Below are 24,158 nucleotides of genomic sequence, written 5' to 3'. Positions count from 1 at the left end.
AAGGGATCATCTTGACACGTTTCAACAGAATTTTTTGAATGCCACTGCCAAAGTTCGATCATATTTTATATACCGAATGTCATCGAACGCTATGCAAAAAAACAAAGAAACAAAATCGATCCAAAGAAAAATTTTTCATCTTCAAAGAAAATTTCTCGGTATGTTGGAATCTATTTCGTTACGGTCTCCACCAAGTTTCTTTTTATAAATAATTAAGTGAAATTGCAATGTAAATTACATTTTCTTCACTTCGGTTTGCTTTCATACTTTTAGCATACTGTTAATAAATATAATGCTTCAGTAATACGTTTTCATACTACACATACATAAATATACAACTAGAAACCTGAAAGTGAAGCATTGTACCATAGAATGTTACATGGAAAAGTAGACCAACAACGATTGAGGCCATTTCATTGACATTGCCACCGTTTCGTATGAAACTCCTGAATTTATAATTTTCTATTTACTCGTTTTTGTAATTTTTGCAGTATTATCGTTGGCATTTCAATCAATAATGTTTGGTATATTTTATATTAACATGTACGAAGAGAAGTAGAGGATTTAAATATATGTACCTTTCGCTTTAACGGAGATTTTGGTATAGACATCCATAAGAAAAGTGGTTTTTGATATTAAAATAAATTCAATAAATAAAACTTTTCACATGTATTTCTTCACAATATTTATTACTAAACCAAATCTTAGATACCGTAGTACGTATTACCGAAGACTATTCATCATATTAGCAGATTCTACTGTTAGAAAATGCCTTTTTTGTAATAAAGATTTCCTTTCGTTTGGTTGGGAGTTAAAGGCATGGGTTAAATGCCACAAGGGTTGGGAGTTGAACTGCGACACCCAGATCATGGTGTGATAATGAATGGTATTGAAAACTTCTCCGAAGTGTGAGCTTTCTCTCAAAATTAAACCCTTATTTTTACGATTAGAAAGTGTATCTCTGGCAAAATTATTTTTTTATGTCAATATATATATAGCGATAACTTTCTATTTCTATTCCGTTTTACGTCTTTTCGCATTAGTTTTACAATTTTTAAATTTTGTATTAATAGTGGTTTGCTTATTATTTGGCAGTATAACTTTTTATTTAATTATATTTACATTTTTAGGGGTAAGTATTCCTTTTAATTTTTAATCAATATTTATCACAGTGTCCGCTTTCTAATTTACATTTTTCCTTTTTATAATTTGGCAAATGGAACAGATCCTGCTTTATATTTTCCATTGTATTTAACGAAGGGATTGTCCATACTGTGGCTCGTTGGATACAAATTAATAAGAGTGCTTACTGTTGTTATTGTTATTATTTGCGGAGTACTCTATACTCCCTAATGCATATTTATTAAGTTTCTACGTGTGAGTCAACGTTGTTTCGACCTACTATTGTTTCGACTGGTGTGGGCAAGGAGAGCCGTTACTCGCTGTTTGTTACAAAAAAAAAACGTCAAAAGATAAATTACTGTTGTGGTTTATAGTCACATAAATGATTTTTATTTCTCGTAAAACGTGATGGCATATTTAAATATTTCGCACGTTTTTAAGGACTTGCATATACAAAACATTAGCTATTATTTTTATCATTTTATTATTTACATACGTACATAATTTTTTATATACCTAAACAAGCGATTTATCACAAAAAAAACCTGGAGGTTCATAAAATGTCAAGCAATTTCTTTTTCTCTGTCTTGTTTCTCATCTCCTTTGAATACTTCAGGATTAATTCGTATTATGACAATGTAGGCACAACGCGTAGGTATTTGCATAAGTTTCGCTGCAAAAAAAAAAATTCAAAAACAAATAATGCAATAACTCAGTATTTTGATAACTATTATTACTAACCTTCGATACTAAAAAATGTATTTTCGAAAATATGAACAATTCAATTTTATGAGCACCCCTATATTTTATTAGTTCACATAATCGAGGGTTTTTCTTAATGTTATGTTGCCAGAAAGGGATAATAAAAATATTCTGTGCAGTCGTAAGATAAAAAATTATCCGGAGACCACTCGGAAGTTGTGTTTCTGAACTCTCGTTCTACTAGAATGTTTTAAATAAAACTAGTAGCGAATTTGATTAATGAGAAGGTTTCTTACGTACTAACTAACAATATTAAATTTACTTAAAACTAGAGAACAACTAACAAAGGGGGTGGAGTCTAAATGAAAGATATTATGGTGTTAAGTTTTCGAATTAAAATAATTGTAAAAAATATAGATACTTATTAGCACTAAACATATTCGTTTAATATTTATGAGGAATAGGTATCTCAAAAATATCATTCTTGAAACTACCACAATACTATAATTTCCTATATCCCAGATAATTCAAAACGCCTTCAATTCCATGAAATTTTTTTTACGTATCATATACGCACCTATACACTGACAGTAAAGAATGCTTCAGACGACATGTTTATTTTCTACCAGATAGTGAATATGCTATTTTTCGTCACCCTTTGGCCAGGAACTGAAATTTTCTTGGACAAGTAATTTAACAATCATGCTCATCGGAAAAAAATCGCAAAAGCTTTTGAACAAAGACAAATTTGCATCATTAAATAAAAACGCAGTACAATTTTAAATTAAGCAAAGCGTTTTGGGTTGTGCTTTTTATGTTTTATCTCTATATCGCGTTAATATTCGTGCAGTGACCAGCACATGGGCTTGAGCTATCAGAACATGAGCTTTCATCAACTCATGCCCACTAGTAGCTATACCATACGTCCCTGAAAGTGAGACAAATGTGTAACAACCTTTCAATTTTTAACTTCTTTTACTGGCATGACTAATTTTACTAATAAATACTATAAGTACTTACTTCATACTTTCTTAATTCAGAATATTAATGTGCAATTACCCAGGTATACATACATGTTTTACGGCCCATACTTGAAAGCACACACTAAACAAGAATTTCCTGTTTATATTGTTAGGTAAAGTTTTTCTCACGATCCTATTGTTTCCCGAAAAAAATCACCAAGTGTTTTACGAAATAACCAAATAACTTCTGTATTTGTTTCGAAAATTGTATAGTTTTGTTACAAAACAACCACCGTTTATTAAAGCTAACTTGAAAAGCATAAAATTATATCTGTAACGGTTTGTACAAATATTTCGTGACTGTTTAGTAAAGTTTAATGCAGACATTTTACTGGTTTGTATACGGGGATTGACTAGAGTGAGGTACTTACATATCATTTGAACAATTAATCTAAATTACGAAAGAAAGATCATGAGAAATCTCAATTAATAGAAAAGTATCTTCTTCTTTTCCGTTGTTTCTTCTAATACTCCAATTTGATGCCTGTAAATACGATAGAGAATTTTACCTGTCGTTTATTTTAAGTAAAATTATTTTCTTTTGTTACAGATTTCTGTGTGGGCTACAGAGTTTGTGATTCACATTCCTGGTAATTTGGGACAGGAAGGTGTAGTGTACAGATTAGATTATTATCCTCCTTACGGTTATCCAGCTCCCAATACCACCATAGCTTCCAAAGATATTCAAGACGTGATTAAGTTTTCTCAAGCCCTTCCTGGTACTAAGTACGACTTCTATTTGTATTACTCCAATGCCACACACAATATTCTCACATGGACCGCCAACTTTACAACAGGTACCTTTTATATTTTTATCATATTAGATTGTACCTGCATATATGTATAGATATCAATTTTAATGAGTTAAGTCAAAAGGCAAAAACCTCATTTCATAATGATTTAAAATGGCAGTTATTAGTGTTGGGCAGTTTGGTGATATCTTCATGAGTCAGTAAAGGTACTGTTCATCTATATGATTCATAATGATTTAGCTAAATTTTTATAACAAAAGAGTGGACTTTCTAAATAAAAAGCGACATCACAATTTATATATGACGAATTTTAACTAAATATTAATTTTCGTTATTATTTTCACACCATTTGATACGTGTTAAAATATTTCTTTTTTAATGTTTTAGAATGTCATTCATACCCACATGATATAGATATTATGATTGGCTTTTCTAAAATAACATTATTTTTAGTGACCAAAGTAGCTTATTGTTGTTTGAGTAAATATACAATTTCGTCAGCAAGCTTTAATGAAAGCGATTTCTTAATTTCTTTGGCAATTAAAGTATGATACGTTGCCGCTTGCCAAACGGCATTTATTATCGGCGATGACCATTTAATTAGGTAATGTTTTAAGTAAGGGGCATTTTTTTTGTTAAACTAATAATGAGTAATTGGCATAAACTGTGACTTCTTCGCTCCTCCCTCTGAAGTCTATTTAAAACGATTAATGAAATTACAGTTATAATTACATTTATAAAGCGGTTTGCAACGAAATATCATTTAAATATCGTATAGGTACATCTTATTTGCTATTGATTTTAATTTTATCTATTTTTTTGAAGGACTTGCATATTAATTTAATAGTTGATCAATTAATTAATTTGGCTAGGTTTTTTACATAATCATATTTGCACTTTTTTGTTGTTTTTTATTTAAGTTGATATGTAACAACAAATAATAATCCTACATTACTGAAGGGCATTCATTGTGTACGATGCTATAAACCAATAGTTCAAGGCCCTTTGAGGCAGAAAATTCATGTTATTACCATGGACTTCAAGTACTTATTAGAAAAACATTACCCAGAGCATTAACGTTAGTGTGGATCGTATATCAAGTATAATATTGTAGCATTGGAATGCAAGGAATTATTTAAACATACTACTAATATTTAATATGATACCTAATTTCAATTATATACGTGGCTAAAAAATATTTTCCACTAGGTTAATGGTAGCATTAAACGCCAAATGCAGATATTTTTTCCTTAATTTAGAAAGCAGCTTTAAAGTTGCATACTTTTTTGTCAGAATTATTCTACGCACAGTGCCTTCTTTAGATGAGAAAGTATAATTCCTGAAAAAGTGTTGTGTTAGTGTAAAAACATTTAAGAATCAACAATTCGTTAGTTCTATGTTTTCCTCTGACAGAAAATTAAGTTAAAATTTCGCAACTAATTTTAAAAATGAGAATCTGGGCTTGTTTGTTTGCTACCGTTTCACGTCTTAACCAGTCAACCGATCATCATCAAATTTTGTATATATATTATCAGGGCAGGGGTACAGAAAAGGACATAAGTACCTTTTATCCACGAAAAATACTGTTTCTTAGGAATAGAAAGATTAGTTTTATGTGGTCGTTGATGATCTTTGATACTTTAGGCGAAGCTGCGGTTTAAACCTAATAGTTTTATAAATGAATAATATATTACGTAAGGCTAGCAGGGAAGGAATTTTTATTTGCGGGGTGGTATTCTACTTGTTTTCTTATGTGGTTTCATTGCTAGCGTACATTATAACTGAAATTAAATAAATTGTATTTAGTAACTATTAGTTTTAATCTTTTGTGCATATTAACCAACTTATTATAGAATAATGACAGTTACTAAAATTGGAACTTTCATTTAATGCTGAACTACGATATTAAATTATTTACAAATGATTTGGTGTAGCCACTATTGCGAACATAATGTTTCTTAACACGTTAAGCAAGAAATTTCAATGTCAGTTTTCTCTGAATACCATTACAACAAATTTTAAAATTGGTTACCAAAGCTTTCAAACAAAATTTTTAATGTAATTGTTGCAACCAGTTTTTGCATTTTTGTTGCTGCTACTTATTATGTAGTTCATAATAAAGACTAAAGAATACAAATATCCATAAATAAGATGTACCTATACTTGCGGCAGTACTTGAATTAACTTCTTGTGTACTTGAAGAACTGCATTAACACCTATTTTGTAATTTGTAAGTAATTTAGTTATTAAGCAACAAAATTGAGGTAATAATCATTGAATTCGTTAGGTAATAAGTTCTTAATTTTTATAAATCTTTTGTAATACTATTAAACAGGTCATAGGTCGTAGCTGGATAAGTAAAGGGCGTAGTCTCTTATTTTTTGTGCAGGTTATTATAATTATTGATACTTATGTATCCGAAAAATATTTTAGAAATTGAGAGTAAAATTATAGGATGCAACGGAAATCTTAATTAGACAGTGTAAAGTGAGCAGTTAGTCACTGATTACAATGAGTGTCTACCCTGTCAGTAGGGGAAGTACAGTATAGTGATATTATTTTGAAAATTGAAGTAGATATACCATTGAATAAATATTTTTTAAAAAAGGTTTAATTTAAAAGAGTATAAAATATTACGAACGGCATTGTTTTATTTATTGATAGAATACAGTAATTAACAGCTTGAATAGCGTAACATTTTCTTCACAACATACTTCGGTGGCAGTATAACTGTCTTTTTATAGTTCCTGACCCTCCATCCAATTTATCTGTATCCGTGCGGAGCGGGAAAACTGCAATCATAACGTGGAGTCCACCTGCTCAGGGCAATTTTTCCAACTTTAAACTAAAAATTAACGCGTTGTCAGCTAGTTTAGACAAGATATCGATTCCCGTTGTCGAGGATATCGAAGGATCGCCGTACTTCTTAAGAAATCTCACCCCTGGCGCAACATACCAGATTCAGGCTTTCACAGTTTTTGAGGGCAGGGAGAGCGCAGCATACACTTCACGGAACTTTACTACAAGTGAGTCATTTATGGTTGCATAGAACATCGGCCCGAAAGAGTCTATTGTGAAAATTATTTTCATATCAGATTTTAAAATCACAGGGAAAGTAAAGAAATATTTCACTTTTACATTTTTGTTTCAATTTTAATTCAGTCCAGTTTGCAAAATAATGCTCGATCTGGCCTTTTATTCTAATAAAATTCATCGTGGTAAAGTTTCAAAAGTTATTATGTACTTTTTGTCCTATTAAAGAGCCGAACACTCCTGGAAAATTTATAGTTTGGTTTCGGAATGAGACAACGCTTCTTGTATTGTGGCAGCCGCCGTACCCAGCGGCTATTTATTCTCATTATAAGGTTTCAATCGAGCCCCCTGACGCTGTTGACAGTGTCTTGTATGTGGAAAAAGAGGGCGAGCCTCCAGGTCCGGCCCAAGCCGCGTTTAAAGGCTTAGTGCCAGGACGGGCGTATAACATATCCGTCCAAACGATGTCCGAGGACGAAATATCGACCCCAACCACTGCCCAGTACCGTACTGTGCCTTTAAAACCTTCTAACGTAAGCTTCGATAAAAGCTCAATCACTTCACATTCTTTTGTTGTCCACTGGGATGCCCCGAATGGGAAATGGTTAGTGAATACATATACGCGCATATGTATGTTTAATTTGTAGTTGTGATATTTTAGTGAGTTCGATAAGTATCATATTTCATTGGGAACAGTTAGAAAACAGGTACCTGTAACAAGATTGAGAGAGGAATCTCATTTTTGGGAGTTTAAGGACAACTTAGAACCCGGTAAAACTTACCAGGTGTTGGTGAAAACCGTTTCTGGTAAAGTAACATCTTGGCCGTCTTCAGCTGATGTCACTTTGAGTAAGGAGCTTCTAATCCGTTTTTTATTAAAGTTGTTAATAAACAATTCTGCCGTTTCTAGAACCACTTCCGGTAATTCATCTTCAAGCGGAAGCCGATGATAAAAACGGTATTGTAAATATTTCTTGGACGGCAAATCCTGATAGTTTTCAAGAAAGTTACATTGTGTCGTATCACGAAGTTGAAACTTCGACAGGGGATAGCAACACAGTTGCTACCAACGAGACGCAAATAATTTTAGATACTCTTCTACCCGGTAGAAATTATTCGATATCGGTACGAGCAGTTTCGAAGAAAATGGAGTCGAACGATAGTTATTTGTATGTAGTTACCCGACCCAGTGCACCCATTATCGAAGATTCCAAACCCTTGATTGACGGGCTGAATATCAGCTGGAAATCTGACGTAAACTCCAAACAAGATAAATACGAAATCCAACTCATAAGGAACGATACCCTCGAAAATATTTTAAGAAACACCTACGAATCTCGAATTGTTTTGACGAATCTGTACCCCGGAGCCGGGTATACAGTCAAGGTATTTGCTATATCGCATAATTTAAAAAGCGAACCTCACGAATACTTCCAACCAGTGTGTAAGTAATATTTGTCCCTTGTATGTAAATGGGGTGTTACTTTGTTGTCCTTGTTTTAGTTCCGCGTCCGCCTCAAAACATGACAATCGAAAAAACGTCTGCTAAAAATACTGTGATAGTTCAGTGGCACAAACCTGCTGATTCCTTAGTTTCCGAATACGCGATTAGATACAGAACTGATTCGGATAGGACTTGGGTTCGATTGCCAGCTGTCCAAAATACCGAAGCCGAAGTTACGGACATGACCCCCGGCGAAAGGTACACAATTCAAATCAATACAGTGAGCTACGGGTTGGAAAGTAACGAACCCCAACAGCTCAATCATACCATTGGTGAGTAATTCGATTGATTTTTTCTTCGTGGTCTTACCATTTTTTTCTATTATATTCTTGTAGCTCCCAATCGTGTTACAAATGTTATACCCATGGTCGATTCGAATAATGTTACGTTGGACTGGCCACGTCCTGAAGGCAAAATTGAGTATTACGTCATTCGATGGTGGGAAGCAACCAATCCCACACAAATAAACAAACGCAACGAAAGTCAAAATCAAAATGGCACTGGTCATATTCGAATCATCATCGGAGATCTAATGCCTGGAGTTGAATACGTTTTCGAAATCAACGCAATATCAAATGGACTGGAAAGTGGAGTTACAATACTCAAAACAAGAACAAGTAAATGACTACTAATTTGTAATTGTCTATCTGTTAATATTTGTTTGATATTTTAGTGCCACTTATACAATCGGAAGTGGTGGTCGTCAATAATCAACAGTCGACCGATTCTTTGAGCTTGCGTTATACTCCAACTCCTCAGACCATTTCCAAATTTGATCATTACAGATTTTCCTTATCTGAGGCTACCATTTCTGTTCAAGAAAAACTGGCCAATGATTCTGAACGTTTTGTTACATTTACTGGTCTTATACCTGGGAGATTGTATAATATAACGGTTTGGACCGTTTCCGAAAACGTTGCTAGCCAGCCATTACAACGGCAGGACAGACTTTGTAAGTTTTTAATGAATGTTGGAGTTGAAATTGTTGAATATTACGTATTTAATTTTTTTGTTCAGATCCTGAACCGATAACAGGTATAAACGCAACGTATATCAGCGACACTGAAATAACGTTAACGTGGGGAATTCCGCGAGGAGAATACAATGCTTTCGAAGTTCAATATTTAACTTCTGAAAATGTTCTCATACAGAATTTGAGTTTGCATAATTCGATAACTATCAATGATTTAAAACCGCATCGAAATTACACGTTTACAGTCGTTGTCAGGAGTGGAACCCAATCAACCATATTGAGAAAATCCACTCCGGTAAGTGCAATTTTCCAAACAAAGGAATCAGTACCGGGAAAAGTGGAAAAATTCGACCCAGTTGACATACAACCAAGCGAAATTTCTTTTGAATGGGCCTTACCAATAACTGAACAGAATGGAGTTATACGCAAGTTTACCATCACTTACGGATTGGAGGTGAAAATATTTTTATTTCTTTTATTGGTAGGATATGTTATTTTTTTTGTTGTAAAATTTTAGGGTTCTGCACATACAGTATTCCAAGATTTTAGTCCTCAGACATTCAAAGGAAAAATCAAGCATCTCATTCCTGGTAAAACGTACGTTTTCCGGATTCAAGCCGAAACTAGGATTGGTTTCGGTCCGGAAACGGTGTGGAAGCAGAAAATGCCAATTTTAGCACCACCAAAACCTAGTATGCAAGTTGTTCCTACCGAAGTTTGCAAGAGTACGACTAGCATACAAATTAGATTCAGGAAAAATTATTTCAGCGAAGCTAACGGACCCGTGAGTATTTATTGTTTTTTTTTTTTTGTAAGTGTATGTAATATTTTTATTTTGTAGGTAATTTCTTATGCAATAATCGTTGCTGAAGATGACACTAAAAATTCTTCGGGGCTCGAAATGCCTTCTTGGAGGGACGTGCAAGCCTATTCTGTGTGGCCCCCTTATCAAGTTATGGAACCCTATTATCCATTCCAAAACAGTACAGTCGAGGACTTCACTATTGGAGCGGAATCCTGTGATATTCGTAAAGTTGGGTACTGTAATGGACCTCTGAAATCTGGATCCACGTATCGAGTAAAAATAAGGGCCTTTACGGCTCCAGATAAATTCACGGACACCAGTTACAGTTTCCCCATTCAAACAGGTAACATTACAAAAGAATATCATTACCATCTTGCATTTATAAACAAATTTTATTTCCTTTTCTAAAGCTTCTGATGTGGTAAAATTAGACTGTAAGTATTTTGCTGTGCAATGTAGTAAATTATTTTTAATTTATTTTGCGGACGCGGATTTGTTTATGATTTTATTACTTTTTATTTCAGATCAAGACAATACTCCGATAATTCTTGGAGTAATAATTCCAATTATTCTAATAGCTTTACTATTTATAACGGTTATATTGATAAGAAAACGACGGTCTGCTGGCAGAAAGGCAACAGAAGCAAGGGTTAACGATAACATGTCTTTGCCTGACTCTGTAATCGTAACCAGTCGACCAATTAGAGTAGAAAATTTTTCGAACCATTATCGAATCATGTCGGCAGACTCTGACTTTAGGTAAAATAATTTATTTATGAGAATAGTTATTAAAATGTATAACATTTATATTATTTATCAGGTTTAGTGAGGAATTCGAGGAACTGAAGCATGTTGGAAGGGATCAACCTTGCACTTTTGCCGACCTACCTTGCAATAGGCCAAAGAATCGTTTCACGAATATATTGCCATATGACCATTCCAGATTCAAATTGCAACCAGTAGATGATGAAGAAGGCTCGGATTATATAAATGCCAATTATGTTCCGGTAATAACAATTACATGATTATTTTCATCATTAATCTATTTTATAATGTCTTTTTAGGGACACAATTCTCCACGAGAATTCATAGTGACACAAGGGCCACTTCATTCGACCAGAGACGANTCGAGGACTTCACCATTGGAGCGGAATCCTGTGATATTCGTAAAGTTGGGTACTGTAATGGACCTCTGAAATCTGGATCCACGTATCGAGTAAAAATAAGGGCCTTTACGGCTCCAGATAAATTCACGGACACCAGTTACAGTTTCCCCATTCAAACAGGTAACATTACAAAAGAATATCATTACCATCTTGCATTTATAAACAAATTTTATTTCCTTTTCTAAAGCTTCTGATGTGGTAAAATTAGACTGTAAGTATTTTGCTGTGCAATGTAGTAAATTATTTTTAATTTATTTTGCGGACGCGGATTTGTTTATGATTTTATTACTTTTTATTTCAGATCAAGACAATACTCCGATAATTCTTGGAGTAATAATTCCAATTATTCTAATAGCTTTACTATTTATAACGGTTATATTGATAAGAAAACGACGGTCTGCTGGCAGAAAGGCAACAGAAGCAAGGGTTAACGATAACATGTCTTTGCCTGACTCTGTAATCGTAACCAGTCGACCAATTAGAGTAGAAAATTTTTCGAACCATTATCGAATCATGTCGGCAGACTCTGACTTTAGGTAAAATAATTTATTTATGAGAATAGTTATTAAAATGTATAACATTTATATTATTTATCAGGTTTAGTGAGGAATTCGAGGAACTGAAGCATGTTGGAAGGGATCAACCTTGCACTTTTGCCGACCTACCTTGCAATAGGCCAAAGAATCGTTTCACGAATATATTGCCATATGACCATTCCAGATTCAAATTGCAACCAGTAGATGATGAAGAAGGCTCGGATTATATAAATGCCAATTATGTTCCGGTAATAACAATTACATGATTATTTTCATCATTAATCTATTTTATAATGTCTTTTTAGGGACACAATTCTCCACGAGAATTCATAGTGACACAAGGGCCACTTCATTCGACCAGAGACGATTTTTGGAGAATGGTCTGGGAATCGAACTCGAGAGCCATCGTAATGTTAACGAGATGCGTGGAAAAAGGTCGGGAAAAGTGTGACCATTACTGGCCTTACGACGCTATGCCCGCATGTTACGGGGACATTTCCGTGCAAATTCTGAACGAGACCAGATACCCTGATTGGAACGTTTCAGAGTTCATGGTCTGTAGGGTAAGTGTTGCTATGGCGTATGAATTGACTGATGTGTGACCACCAATTTGTATTCTGGTTTATTTCAGGGCGACGTCCAGCGTGTCATCAGGCATTTCCATTTCACGACATGGCCAGACTTTGGAGTTCCAAATCCACCCCATACTCTGGTCAGGTTCGTCAGGGCCTTCAGGGAAAGGATAGGGGCAGACCAACGACCAGTTGTGGTACACTGCAGGTAATATTAGATTACAAATAATCGTGAAATTTAACGATAAAATAATCATTGTCATTTTTTGTTTCAGTGCTGGTGTCGGAAGATCCGGTACATTCATTTGCTTGGATCGTATCTTACAGCAGATTCAAGTGATGGATTACGTGGACATTTTCGGAATCGTTTACCAAATGCGTAAAGAGCGAGTTTGGATGGTGCAGACCGAACAGCAATACATCTGTATCCATCAGTGCCTCCTGACAGTACTGGAAGGGAAAGAATTGACTGGACCTCCTAGAGAAATACATGAAAACCAAGGGTTCGAAGGTAAGTGTTTGGATTTTTTAAACAAAGGCCAGGTTTTACAATAAATATGTACAGTGTAATTAACAGCACCGTTTTTTTGCAGCTTCACTATTTACTTTTAATTTATTTGTCTCAATATCACTTATTACACTTTTATAATAAGTAGGTAAATGTGCACTTAGTTATTAGTAAGTTATTATAGAATTAGCTTTTTTACCACCGATAGCTTTTTTTACTGTTACGCACAAATATTAACAATATTTAAGGTAACTAAACAAAATACCTAAAAAANGAAAAGTTTTCGAATTAAAATAATTGTAAAAAATATAGATACTTATTAGCACTAAACATATTCGTTTAATATTTATGAGGAATAGGTATCTCAAAAATATCATTCTTGAAACTACCACAATACTATAATTTCCTATATCTCAGATAATTCGAAACGCCTTCAATTCCATGAAATTTTTTTTACGTATCATATACGCACCTATACACTGACAGTAAAGAATGCTTCAGACGACATGTTTATTTTCTACCAGATAGTGAATATGCTATTTTTCGTCACCCTTTGGCCAGGAACTGAAATTTTCTTGGACAAGTAATTTAACAATCATGCTCATCGGAAAAAAATCGCAAAAGCTTTTGAACAAAGACAAATTTGCATCATTAAATAAAAACGCAGTACAATTTTAAATTAAGCAAAGCGTTTTGGGTTGTGCTTTTTATGTTTTATCTCTATATCGCGTTAATATTCGTGCAGTGACCAGCACATGGGCTTGAGCTATCAGAACATGAGCTTTCATCAACTCATGCCCACTAGTAGCTATACCATACGTCCCTGAAAGTGAGACAAATGTGTAACAACCTTTCAATTTTTAACTTCTTTTACTGGCATGACTAATTTTACTAATAAATACTATAAGTACTTACTTCATACTTTCTTAATTCAGAATATTAATGTGCAATTACCCAGGTATACATACATGTTTTACGGCCCATACTTGAAAGCACACACTAAACAAGAATTTCCTGTTTATATTGTTAGGTAAAGTTTTTCTCACGATCCTATTGTTTCCCGAAAAAAATCACCAAGTGTTTTACGAAATAACCAAATAACTTCTGTATTTGTTTCGAAAATTGTATAGTTTTGTTACAAAACAACCACCGTTTATTAAAGCTAACTTGAAAAGCATAAAATTATATCTGTAACGGTTTGTACAAATATTTCGTGACTGTTTAGTAAAGTTAAATGCAGACATTTTACTGGTTTGTATACGGGGATTGACTAGAGTGAGGTACTTACATATCATTTGAACAATTAATCTAAATTACGAAAGAAAAATCATGAGAAATCTCAATTAATAGAAAAGTATCTTCTTCTTTTCCGTTGTTTCTTCTAATACTCCAATTTGATGCCTGTAAATACGATAGAGAATTTTACCTGTCGTTTATTTTAAGTAAAATTATTTTCTTTTGTTACAGATTTCTGTGTGGGATACAGAGTTTGTGATTCACATTCCTGGTAATTTGGGACAGGAAGGTGTAGTGTACAGATTAGATTATTATCCTCCTTACGGTTATCCAGCTCCCAATACCACCATAGCTTCCAAAGATATTCAAGACGTGATTAAGTTTTCTCAAGCCCTTCCTGGTACTAAGTACGACTTCTATTTGTATTACTCCAATGCCACACACAATATTCTCACATGGACCGCCAACTTTACAACAGGTACCTTTTATATTTTTATCATATTAGATTGTACCTGCATATATGTAGGTATAGATACGTAATTTTATCAATTTTAATGAGTTAAGTCAAAAGGCAAAAACCTCATTTCATAATGATTTAAAACGGCAGTTGTTAGTGTTGGGCAATTTGGTGATATCTTCATGAGTCAGTAAAGGTACTGTTCATCTATATGATTCATAGTGATTTAGCTAAATTTTTATAACAAAAGAGTGGACTTTCTAAATAAAAAGCGACATCACAATTTATATATGAAGAAATTTAAGTAAATATTAATTTTCGTTATTATTTTCACACCATTTGATACGTGTTAAAATATTTCTTTTTTAATGTTTTAGAATGTCATTCATACCCACATGATATAGATATTATGATTGGCTTTTCTAAAATAACATTATTTTTAGTGACCAAAGTAGCTTATTGTTGTTTGAGTAAATATACAATTTCGTCAGCAAGCTTTAATGAAAGCGATTTCTTAATTTCTTTGGCAATTAAAGTATGATACGTTGCCGCTTGCCAAACGGCATTTATTATCGGCGATGACCATTTAATTAGGTAATGTTTTAAGTAAGGNGGTTTAATTTAAAAGAGTATAAAATATTACGAACGGCATTGTTTTATTTATTGATAGAATACAGTAATTAACAGTTTGAATAGCGTAACATTTTCTTCACAACATACTTCGGTGGCAGTATAACTGTCTTTTTATAGTTCCTGACCCTCCATCCAATTTATCTGTATCCGTGCGGAGCGGGAAAACTGCAATCATAACGTGGAGTCCACCTGCTCAGGGCAATTTTTCCAACTTTAAACTAAAAATTAACGCGTTGTCAGCTAGTTTAGACAAGATATCGATTCCCGTTGTCGAGGATATCGAAGGATCGCCGTACTTCTTAAGAAATCTCACCCCTGGCGCAACATACCAGATTCAGGCTTTCACAGTTTTTGAGGGCAGGGAGAGCGCAGCATACACTTCACGGAACTTTACTACAAGTGAGTCATTTATGGTTGCATAGAACATCGGCCCGAAAGAGTCTATTGTGAAAATTATTTTCATATCAGATTTTAAAATCACAGGGAAAGTAAAGAAATATTTCACTTTTACATTTTTGTTTCAATTTTAATTCAGTCCAGTTTGCAAAATAATGCTCGATCTGGCCTTTTATTCTAATAAAATTCATCGTGGTAAAGTTTCAAAAGTTATTATGTACTTTTTGTCCTATTAAAGAGCCGAACACTCCTGGAAAATTTATAGTTTGGTTTCGGAATGAGACAACGCTTCTTGTATTGTGGCAGCCGCCGTACCCAGCGGCTATTTATTCTCATTATAAGGTTTCAATCGAGCCCCCTGACGCTGTTGACAGTGTCTTGTATGTGGAAAAAGAGGGCGAGCCTCCAGGTCCGGCCCAAGCCGCGTTTAAAGGCTTAGTGCCAGGACGGGCGTATAACATATCCGTCCAAACGATGTCCGAGGACGAAATATCGACCCCAACCACTGCCCAGTACCGTACTGTGCCTTTAAAACCTTCTAACGTAAGCTTCGATAAAAGCTCAATCACTTCACATTCTTTTGTTGTCCACTGGGATGCCCCGAATGGGAAATGGTTAGTGAATACATATACGCGCATATGTATGTTTAATTTGTAGTTGTGATATTTTAGTGAGTTCGATAAGTATCATATTTCATTGGGAACAGTTAGAAAACAGGTACCTGTAACAAGATTGAGAGAGGAATCTCATTTTTGGGAGTTTAAGGACAACTTAGAACCCGGTAAAACTTACCAGGTGTTGGTGAAAACCGTTTCTGGTAAAGTAACATCTTGGCCGTCTTCAGCTGATGTCACTTTGAGTAAGGAGCTTCTAATCCGTTTTTTATTAAAGTTGTTAATAAACAATTCTGCCGTTTCTAGAACCACTTCCGGTAATTCATCTTCAAGCGGAAGCCGATGATAAAAACGGTATTGTAAATATTTCTTGGACGGCAAATCCTGATAGTTTTCAAGAAAGTTACATTGTGTCGTATCACGAAGTTGAAACTTCGACAGGGGATAGCAACACAGTTGCTACCAACGAGACGCAAATAATTTTAGATACTCTTCTACCCGGTAGAAATTATTCGATATCGGTACGAGCAGTTTCGAAGAAAATGGAGTCGAACGATAGTTATTTGTATGTAGTTACCCGACCCAGTGCACCCATTATCGAAGATTCCAAACCCTTGATTGACGGGCTGAATATCAGCTGGAAATCTGACGTAAACTCCAAACAAGATAAATACGAAATCCAACTCATAAGGAACGATACCCTCGAAAATATTTTAAGAAACACCTACGAATCTCGAATTGTTTTGACGAATCTGTACCCCGGAGCCGGGTATACAGTCAAGGTATTTGCTATATCGCATAATTTAAAAAGCGAACCTCACGAATACTTCCAACCAGTGTGTAAGTAATATTTGTCCCTTGTATGTAAATGGGGTGTTACTTTGTTGTCCTTGTTTTAGTTCCGCGTCCGCCTCAAAACATGACAATCGAAAAAACGTCTGCTAAAAATACTGTGATAGTTCAGTGGCACAAACCTGCTGATTCCTTAGTTTCCGAATACGCGATTAGATACAGAACTGATTCGGATAGGACTTGGGTTCGATTGCCAGCTGTCCAAAATACCGAAGCCGAAGTTACGGACATGACCCCCGGCGAAAGGTACACAATTCAAATCAATACAGTGAGCTACGGGTTGGAAAGTAACGAACCCCAACAGCTCAATCATACCATTGGTGAGTAATTCGATTGATTTTTTCTTCGTGGTCTTACCATTTTTTTCTATTATATTCTTGTAGCTCCCAATCGTGTTACAAATGTTATACCCATGGTCGATTCGAATAATGTTACGTTGGACTGGCCACGTCCTGAAGGCAAAATTGAGTATTACGTCATTCGATGGTGGGAAGCAACCAATCCCACACAAATAAACAAACGCAACGAAAGTCAAAATCAAAATGGCACTGGTCATATTCGAATCATCATCGGAGATCTAATGCCTGGAGTTGAATACGTTTTCGAAATCAACGCAATATCAAATGGACTGGAAAGTGGAGTTACAATACTCAAAACAAGAACAAGTAAATGACTACTAATTTGTAATTGTCTATCTGTTAATATTTGTTTGATATTTTAGTGCCACTTATACAATCGGAAGTGGTGGTCGTCAATAATCAACAGTCGACCGATTCTTTGAGCTTGCGTTATACTCCAACTCCTCAGACCATTTCCAAATTTGATCATTACAGATTTTCCTTATCTGAGGCTACCATTTCTGTTCAAGAAAAACTGGCCAATGATTCTGAACGTTTTGTTACATTTACTGGTCTTATACCTGGGAGATTGTATAATATAACGGTTTGGACCGTTTCCGAAAACGTTGCTAGCCAGCCATTACAACGGCAGGACAGACTTTGTAAGTTTTTAATGAATGTTGGAGTTGAAATTGTTGAATATTACGTATTTAATTTTTTTGTTCAGATCCTGAACCGATAACAGGTATAAACGCAACGTATATCAGCGACACTGAAATAACGTTAACGTGGGGAATTCCGCGAGGAGAATACAATGCTTTCGAAGTTCAATATTTAACTTCTGAAAATGTTCTCATACAGAATTTGAGTTTGCATAATTCGATAACTATCAATGATTTAAAACCGCATCGAAATTACACGTTTACAGTCGTTGTCAGGAGTGGAACCCAATCAACCATATTGAGAAAATCCACTCCGGTAAGTGCAATTTTCCAAACAAAGGAATCAGTACCGGGAAAAGTGGAAAAATTCGACCCAGTTGACATACAACCAAGCGAAATTTCTTTTGAATGGGCCTTACCAATAACTGAACAGAATGGAGTTATACGCAAGTTTACCATCACTTACGGATTGGAGGTGAAAATATTTTTATTTCTTTTATTGGTAGGATATGTTATTTTTTTTGTTGTAAAATTTTAGGGTTCTGCACATACAGTATTCCAAGATTTTAGTCCTCAGACATTCAAAGGAAAAATCAAGCATCTCATTCCTGGTAAAACGTACGTTTTCCGGATTCAAGCCGAAACTAGGATTGGTTTCGGTCCGGAAACGGTGTGGAAGCAGAAAATGCCAATTTTAGCACCACCAAAACCTAGTATGCAAGTTGTTCCTACCGAAGTTTGCAAGAGTACGACTAGCATACAAATTAGATTCAGGAAAAATTATTTCAGCGAAGCTAACGGACCCGTGAGTATTTATTGTTTTTTTTTTTTTGTAAGTGTATGTAATATTTTTATTTTGTAGGTAATTTCTTATGCAATAATCGTTGCTGAAGATGACACTAAAAATTCTTCGGGGCTCGAAATGCCTTCTTGGAGGGACGTGCAAGCCTATTCTGTGTGGCCCCCTTATCAAGTTATGGAACCCTATTATCCATTCCAAAACAGTACAGTCGAGGACTTCACCATTGGAGCGGAATCCTGTGATATTCGTAAAGTTGGGTACTGTAATGGACCTCTGAAATCTGGATCCACGTATCGAGTAAAAATAAGGGCCTTTACGGCTCCAGATAAATTCACGGACACCAGTTACAGTTTCCCCATTCAAACAGGTAACATTACAAAAGAATATCATTACCATCTTGCATTTATAAACAAATTTTATTTCCTTTTCTAAAGCTTCTGATGTGGTAAAATTAGACTGTAAGTATTTTGCTGTGCAATGTAGTAAATTATTTTTAATTTATTTTGCGGACGCGGATTTGTTTATGATTTTATTACTTTTTATTTCAGATCAAGACAATACTCCGATAATTCTTGGAGTAATAATTCCAATTATTCTAATAGCTTTACTATTTATAACGGTTATATTGATAAGAAAACGACGGTCTGCTGGCAGAAAGGCAACAGAAGCAAGGGTTAACGATAACATGTCTTTGCCTGACTCTGTAATCGTAACCAGTCGACCAATTAGAGTAGAAAATTTTTCGAACCATTATCGAATCATGTCGGCAGACTCTGACTTTAGGTAAAATAATTTATTTATGAGAATAGTTATTAAAATGTATAACATTTATATTATTTATCAGGTTTAGTGAGGAATTCGAGGAACTGAAGCATGTTGGAAGGGATCAACCTTGCACTTTTGCCGACCTACCTTGCAATAGGCCAAAGAATCGTTTCACGAATATATTGCCATATGACCATTCCAGATTCAAATTGCAACCAGTAGATGATGAAGAAGGCTCGGATTATATAAATGCCAATTATGTTCCGGTAATAACAATTACATGATTATTTTCATCATTAATCTATTTTATAATGTCTTTTTAGGGACACAATTCTCCACGAGAATTCATAGTGACACAAGGGCCACTTCATTCGACCAGAGACGATTTTTGGAGAATGGTCTGGGAATCGAACTCGAGAGCCATCGTAATGTTAACGAGATGCGTGGAAAAAGGTCGGGAAAAGTGTGACCATTACTGGCCTTACGACGCTATGCCCGCATGTTACGGGGACATTTCCGTGCAAATTCTGAACGAGACCAGATACCCTGATTGGAACGTTTCAGAGTTCATGGTCTGTAGGGTAAGTGTTGCTATGGCATATGAATTGACTGATGTGTGACCACCAATTTGTATTCTGGTTTATTTCAGGGCGACGTCCAGCGTGTCATCAGGCATTTCCATTTCACGACATGGCCAGACTTTGGAGTTCCAAATCCACCCCATACTCTGGTCAGGTTCGTCAGGGCCTTCAGGGAAAGGATAGGGGCAGACCAACGACCAGTTGTGGTACACTGCAGGTAATATTAGATTACAAATAATCGTGAAATTTAACGATAAAATAATCATTGTCATTTTTTGTTTCAGTGCTGGTGTCGGAAGATCCGGTACATTCATTTGCTTGGATCGTATCTTACAGCAGATTCAAGTGATGGATTACGTGGACATTTTCGGAATCGTTTACCAAATGCGTAAAGAGCGAGTTTGGATGGTGCAGACCGAACAGCAATACATCTGTATCCATCAGTGCCTCTTGACAGTGCTGGAAGGGAAAGAATTGACTGGACCTCCTAGAGAAATACATGAAAACCAAGGGTTCGAAGGTAAGTGTTTGGATTTTTTAAACAAAGGCCAGGTTTTACAATAAATATGTACAGTGTAATTAACAGCACCGTTTTTTTGCAGCTTCACTATTTACTTTTAATTTATTTGTCTCAATATCACTTATTACACTTTTATAATAAGTAGGTAAATGTGCACTTAGTTATTAGTAAGTTATTATAGAATTAGCTTTTTTACCACCGATAGCTTTTTTTACTGTTACGCACAAATATTAACAATATTTAAGGTAACTAAACAAAATACCTAAAAAAATTTAGCTCATTTTATTTACGAAAAACAGAATTATTATCTTTGATATTGGCAAAAAGTTGAAAGGGGACTACCGAGGTTTGCCTGTAAAAAGTAAGGTAGCCAAAAAGTGCATAAAAGTGCGATTCAAACCGTGCTACTGCCGAAAGCAATAAACAATTCTACTTTCAGTGTATCAGGTTCGCATAAAGTGGCCGCATGTGTAAGAACAGACGCAAATTGACCTTTTACGTCTCATTCACACTACAACTGAGCGTTTCCCAACGGTTTGCTTAATATCTCTTAAAAAGTCATACGATGATCTATCTAAAACAATCACTTCTTTTAACATTGTAAGTAATCCTCAACCGGATTCGTTAAAAGACGTCGTCAGTACATGAGTTCTTATTGAAGTCTAGGCAGTCGTTTAACCACGTTCTCATCTTATGAAACTAGGAATTAACTACATAATAATCAGTTTAAAGTGAGTTTTAATCGATCGCAAGATGGTAACTACTTATCCACCTCCAGACCACTTTAAATGGGTATCTTGGTAGTGTTATTTTATTTACGAAAAACAGATCTACTATATGTGATAACGACAAAAAGTTGAAAGGGTAATATCGAGGTTTGTCTGTAAAAAAAAAGGTTGCCAAAAAATGCACCAAATGCAAAGTCCTGTGCGATTTAAACAGAGCTAGTGTTGAAAGCAATAAATAATTCTACTGTCAATGTATCAGGTATTCATAAAGTGACCGCACGTCTAAGAACAGACGCAAATCGACCTTTTACATTTCATTCACACTACAACCAAGCGTTTCCCCACGGTTTGCTTAATATCCCTTAAAAACCCACACGATGATCTATCTAAAACCATAACTTCTTTTAACATCGTAAGTAATCTTCAACCTGTTTCGATAAAATACGTCGTCAGTACATGAGTTCTTATTGAACTCTAAGCCATCCATTAACCACGTTCTCATCTTAAAGAACTAGAAATTCATTACGTCATAATCAGTTCAAAGTGTGGTTTAATCGATCACAAAATGGTAAGTACTTATCCCACCTATTGGCTACTTTAAACGAGGATCTTGGTAGTGTTCTTTCAAAATGCTGATATAACATTGCAAAATATGGAACGTATTGTTACTTTGGTTTACAAATGAAACCGTCAAACAATTGTAAAATGCAAAATTTTAAGCTATAAAAATCAATTTTTTTAGCTTTAAATGTAGATCATGAATCAAAGTCAAAAGTGATTCTTCATTCGTATGAAATATCTCCGTGTGTTTTTTTGTGCATAACGGCTTAATTTTTGTTTTTTGTTTGTTAATCCTTTTGTTAATCCAAAAAAGAAAACTAAAAGGTAATTGATAACGGATGACGGTGTAGCGTTGTATGTTTTTGCACTTTGCATATTTATATTGATGTAGCTCTCATGTGGTTAAAACTAGTGTAAACCTGCCTTTCTGATGCAAACGCAGAAATGGTATTCCAGACGGTTTGGCCATTTATAAAGCAGTTGTTCTGTGGTTCAGGCAAAGGTGTTGGAAATGGTATATTGAATTCTGGGGAGAAGCTAAAGTAGCACAACTATACTAGTACTACTACTACTGAATACTATATTGGATGTAGTGCCAACTTCATTTGCTCTAGAGGGTAACTGTAAAGGCTTAATTTCTTAGCACGCTTTCATTTTACTTTCAACTGCATGATCTCCTCCTAAATTTTATCGTTTTAATTAATACCAACATTTATTGCAGAAAGGTTTGTCTTGTATTCTCTTAAATTTAATTTTTCCTTTATCACGTAGAAGCCTTATTAAACATTACTTGAAATTAACTTTCTATTCTCTAAAAATTAGCCTAAATTAATGAGGAAAAATAATCGTTGCCGTCACACGCCCCCGCCGGGAATCGAACCCTGGCACCTGATTTTACGAAAGGTGACGGCAGCAACAACCTCATTCATTTAAGACGATCTGTATAATATTTAACATTAATCCCTTAGAGAATATTTCGTGTACAAATTTAAAACACATAAACACACAGTAGAGCTTTCAACTAACACTAACATAATCTTCTAAAATTGATGGCCGGTTGGACACTTCACTGTTGAACTCCTGGTTCTGGTTCTAATATGTCTCTAACGAGCTTTTTGTCTCTCCTTTTCCATATTTCAAACGCTTCTAATTTTTTTTTCAGCCGTGTTTGCTCGAAATATACACATTTAATAATCTTTTTCCAAATTAATTGTTCGTGAGCACAGAATTTGTTTTATGATTCTAAAATCAAAAATCGGTGACTTCTATTTTTTTGTCATTTGTTTTTTAGCTCTGACTTTACATTCACTTACCTTAACACCCATACATGCAATTATTTATTTATTTCCATTCCATGCTCGTTTATCATAGTTTTTAAATAAATTAAAAGTAGCTTTCAATTAAAAGAATTTAAAATTCCGATTTAACGTTTTTTTTTCTATTAAATTATTTATAGATGACGAAGGTATTGCAGAGTCAGGAATGTGAATTGTAATAAATCTTTTTGAAGACAACGGTTGATATTCTAGCAGAAGTGCAGTTATTATTGTGGTATCTACCAATTTAATTTTTAACTTTTTTGTTATTATTCTTTTTCGACAGTGTATTATCAAATGAATGCTAATATTGTGCCAACAAGTTACAGAATTTAAGGCGTTCTATATTCGCATATTTTCTTAACTAAGTATCACTTTTAGGACAGAAAAATATTTTCCAAGTATATTCAAATGTTTCATGTAGCGACATGTAATTTTCATACTATATAGTAAGTGCGAACTATTTTTATAGAATTTTTTTCGTTTACGTGCAACAGTAGAATTGATTTTTTGTCCTTTACTTTTGATATACTCATTACACGCTTACTATAATTGAATAATCAAATAGAATTTTGCAAAAAAGTTTTATGTTGTTTAGAAAAAATATAGTGGTATTACACCGATAATTTATTAAATGTTTTTAAAAATTATAGTATTTACTGTCCAATATTGTGTTGACTTGCACAACTTTTGCCATCTGTCTTACCACATAATTTTATTGTAATTTTTGTTCGTAATATGGCAAACAGTGTTATTGTATCCTCCTATGGTTTGTTGTAGTTATTCGATCGAAAATAATTTCATTTTATAAACATGAAATATTCTGATGCTGTAATTTATGTACATTTTATTTTAACATAATTATTTCTTTAATTTATTTATTAAAATTGACAAAATATTTTAATTGAAAATCTTTTTTGTTACTTTTTTCGACTTCTTACTGCAGCAGTATCAGAAGAATTAACTACAGAATGTCTTTGTTGAGGTTTTATCATTTTCTGT

The 24,158-nt window shown here is 34.4% G+C and overlaps 2 protein-coding genes across 2 annotated transcripts; both read left to right on the top strand.

Moving 5' to 3' along the window:
* Positions 1–3,384: 3,384 nt before the first annotated feature.
* On the top strand, positions 3,385–12,919 carry LOC108744818 (tyrosine-protein phosphatase 10D; the record flags this gene model as incomplete). The annotated part of the gene is made up of 17 exons (XM_025975030.1): positions 3,385–3,643; positions 6,343–6,624; positions 6,860–7,235; positions 7,293–7,480; positions 7,542–8,075; positions 8,135–8,407; positions 8,471–8,752; positions 8,809–9,087; positions 9,153–9,562; positions 9,626–9,892; positions 9,950–10,146; positions 11,090–11,199; positions 11,381–11,615; positions 11,677–11,863; positions 11,921–12,178; positions 12,247–12,395; positions 12,463–12,919. Coding segments are annotated over 17 exons (4,566 nt in total), but the record flags the coding sequence as incomplete, so codon positions are not given.
* Positions 12,920–13,201: 282 nt separating this feature from the next.
* LOC112904602 (tyrosine-protein phosphatase 10D-like) lies at positions 13,202–24,152 on the top strand. The gene is made up of 18 exons (XM_025975029.1): positions 13,202–13,222; positions 14,163–14,409; positions 15,139–15,420; positions 15,656–16,031; positions 16,089–16,276; positions 16,338–16,871; positions 16,931–17,203; positions 17,267–17,548; positions 17,605–17,883; positions 17,949–18,358; positions 18,422–18,688; positions 18,746–19,052; positions 19,234–19,468; positions 19,530–19,716; positions 19,774–20,031; positions 20,100–20,248; positions 20,316–20,551; positions 23,297–24,152. The coding sequence occupies exons 1-18, from the start codon at positions 13,202–13,204 to the stop codon at positions 23,326–23,328; spliced, it is 4,563 nt and encodes a 1,520-aa protein (XP_025830814.1). The 3' UTR covers positions 23,329–24,152.
* The last annotated feature ends 6 nt before the right edge of the window (positions 24,153–24,158 follow it).

This window comes from Agrilus planipennis, unplaced genomic scaffold (genome assembly GCF_000699045.2).
Source record: "Agrilus planipennis isolate EAB-ADULT unplaced genomic scaffold, Apla_2.0 scaffold35, whole genome shotgun sequence".
Classification (NCBI taxonomy): domain Eukaryota; kingdom Metazoa; phylum Arthropoda; class Insecta; order Coleoptera; family Buprestidae; genus Agrilus; species Agrilus planipennis.
The sequence above is the reverse complement of the archived record's forward strand: the minus strand, read 5'-3'. Positions and strand labels throughout refer to the sequence as shown.

What these genes read in the sequence shown, in the direction of transcription:
- LOC112904602 (XM_025975029.1), top strand. Translation starts at nt 13,202, where the DNA reads ATGTTTATTTTCTACCAGATA. An exon ending in TCGGCAGACTCTGACTTTAG is followed by an intron (nt 19,469 to 19,529) that starts GTAAAATAATTT and finishes ATTATTTATCAG; the next exon opens with GTTTAGTGAGGAATTCGAGG. An exon ending in CAGAGTTCATGGTCTGTAGG is followed by an intron (nt 20,032 to 20,099) that starts GTAAGTGTTGCT and finishes GGTTTATTTCAG; the next exon opens with GGCGACGTCCAGCGTGTCAT.